Below are 2647 nucleotides of genomic sequence, written 5' to 3'. Positions count from 1 at the left end.
GTGGGTTTTTTTTTTTTGTGGGGGGGGGGGGGAAAAGCCACAAAACCCCACATTTCCAGGCCCTGTGTTGGCAAAGCAAACCTTCCATATGTGAAGTAAATGTAAACAGATGAAGCTTTCCTTCAGCCTGTCTGAGACTCCGGGAAAGCTACAGCATAAAGGCAGCCATCTCCCAGACGGTTCAATATGAAATCAAATGTGCCTTACTGGAGGTGCTGCAAAGGCAATGTGGTGTAAATAGTTGTCACTGGTAACAGAACATGAGCTGTAACATTTCACAACACAAGTTTCTGAAAGAGCATTTGGGGTCTTTTAAGTATTTGAAGAAATTACAAGCAGGTCATTAGGTATATCAGTGCAAGCAAGCATAGTTTTGGAGGTGGAAATCTGTTCTAGGATATACTTTGTTGGTCACAGAAGGATTTCTTTATGAGGTTATGCTAGCAAATGTTAATGGCAATCCCTAGACTGTTTATTTTTGTCTATTTCTGCATTAAGTATAGGACATAGAATTGCTAAATCTATACTTGCTTTCCTTCTGAAAATTAGCTGCTTCAGACTGCATTCAGAGAATCTCAGTATTGTTTGCTGATAAGGGATTTTTGTGTTTATATTGTATTTGTTTATATATAGCTATATATATGTATAAAATATATATATAAATATAATAGATGTGTGGGATCTGAGATCACTGATCATGTCATGCTAAGCACGAAAAAGTTTTACAATGGTTGATTCACTGAATTACTATCTTTAATTAAGTAGCAGTGGTAATTGTCATGAGATTGGGATAGTCATGGTTTCAGAATTCATTATGAATATGAGAATCAGATCAGACTTATGACTCATCTGATCAAATAGGGCAGGTTTATTTTAAACCATTTTTGAGCAAGTTCTATCTTGTTTTTGTATTTTCTCAAAAGTAAAACAGTATAAAAGAATGTAAACCTAGAGACAACAGTTTTAGCGATTGAAAAGGTGGGGTTTTCTGCAACTGCATGCGTAAGTTTGCATTATTTTTGTGGCAGTTAGTAAGACTAATATGAATGGATAGACATGGAACTATTCCTCAACTTACTGTCCCTAGTACGTCTGTTATATAGTATTGACTGCATACTTTTTTCTCCCCCCAGTGGCCACAGATGTCTTCAACTCCAAAAGTCTGGCCATTCAGGCCCAGAAGAAGATCCTTGGAAAAATGGTGTCCAAATCAATAGCAACTACTTTGATCGATGATACAAGCAGTGATGTTTTAGATGAGCTCTATAGAGTGACGAAGGAATATACACAAAATAAAAAGGAAGCAGAGAAAATCATCAAAAACCTCATTAAAATAGTCCTCAAATTGGCAATTCTCTACAGGAACAACCAATTTAATCAGGATGAAATAGCGTTGATGGAGAAATTCAAGAAGAAAGTTCATCAGCTGGCTAAGACCGTGGTCAGTTTCCATCAGGTGGATTATACCTTTGACAGGAATTTTTTGTCCAAACTGTTAAATGATTGTAGAGAGCTACTTCATGAAATCATTCAGCGTCACCTAACTGCAAAGTCACATGGACGCGTCAACAATGTGTTTGATCACTTCTCTGATTGTGAATTTTTGGCTGCCTTGTACAATCCCTTTGGACCTTATAAACTCCATTTGCAGAAGCTTTGTGATGGTGTCAACAAAATGCTAGATGAGGGGAACATATAGGTACTTGTATTAATGTTGACTGCCTATGCGTTACTTGTAGATGAAACACTGTTGATTTATGAAGGAATAAGGGAGCATGCAAAAATGTTTTTTTACATTTTGACAATTATTTCTAAAATATCTTTATTAAATTGATTCCTTGTTATGAGCTATCTGTTGCTATTCATAGTCCATCTGGAAGAAAGACTGCACATGACTTTTTTTACTGTGCTTTGCCTATGGAAACAGCTGGATAAAGACAATAAAAGAGAACGCTCCAAGCAGAGTAAGAGTCTTGCAAGATAGATATACAAAACAGAACAATATGCTGTCAGACAATCCACATCTTTCATAGATTTACAGAATTATTTCTAAACTATCAGAGTCCAGTATGTCAGTAACAGACTATCGTGGTGATGGTACACTCTATAATTTCTCTGACTTATTTGTAAAATAGATATATTTGATTCATTTATAGTCTTTTATGCTCTCTGCACAGATCACAGCTTCCTAATGTTGCCCTTATGAAGCATTCAGTTTCAAATAATATCAGTGATGCTGTCATGTAGAGTCTTAACAGGCTTGTTCATCTCCAGCTCAGTGGTGAAAACTTCCTGTCTGCAAGGCTACCAAGTATAGATCCTTATAGACCTGCACAGATGCTTGCTTCCTTTGATTAAATGGGGATTATTTGAGGAATAAGCTACAGTAAAATAGCCTTACTGGGGAAGAGTATTCCCTAGAAACCACCTGCGGTACGTAATTTTAACTCTACCTATGGTAAGGTAAAACACAGTGACTTACCTGTGCAATTCCTTAAGATATATAGAATCCTGCTAATAAGTCACAATTCTTTCTGAAAAGGTGTGAGGCAGTATATTTTATACACTAGGCTGATGTGTATGATGATGTGAATTCAGAAAGTTTGATCTGCTGAAAATAAATTCCAAGCCAATTTGCTTTGTGTAC

The 2647-nt window shown here is 36.4% G+C and overlaps 1 protein-coding gene across 2 annotated transcripts in view; it reads left to right on the top strand.

Moving 5' to 3' along the window:
• The window catches only part of TNFAIP8 (tumor necrosis factor, alpha-induced protein 8), a 20033-nt gene extending 17386 nt beyond the window's left edge, over positions 1-2647 (top strand). For both annotated transcript variants that reach the window (XM_010562339.1, XM_010562338.1), the window contains exon 2: positions 1134-2647. In XM_010562339.1, the coding sequence (XP_010560641.1) occupies positions 1199-1699 (501 nt within the window). In that variant the 5' untranslated portion in view covers positions 1134-1198 and the 3' untranslated portion in view covers positions 1700-2647. The remainder of the gene's footprint in view (positions 1-1133) is intronic.

The sequence above is a fragment of the Haliaeetus leucocephalus genome, unplaced genomic scaffold, assembly GCF_000737465.1.
Source record: "Haliaeetus leucocephalus isolate CR32 unplaced genomic scaffold, Haliaeetus_leucocephalus-4.0 Scaffold158, whole genome shotgun sequence".
Lineage (NCBI taxonomy): Eukaryota > Metazoa > Chordata > Aves > Accipitriformes > Accipitridae > Haliaeetus > Haliaeetus leucocephalus.
The sequence above is the reverse complement of the archived record's forward strand: the minus strand, read 5'-3'. Positions and strand labels throughout refer to the sequence as shown.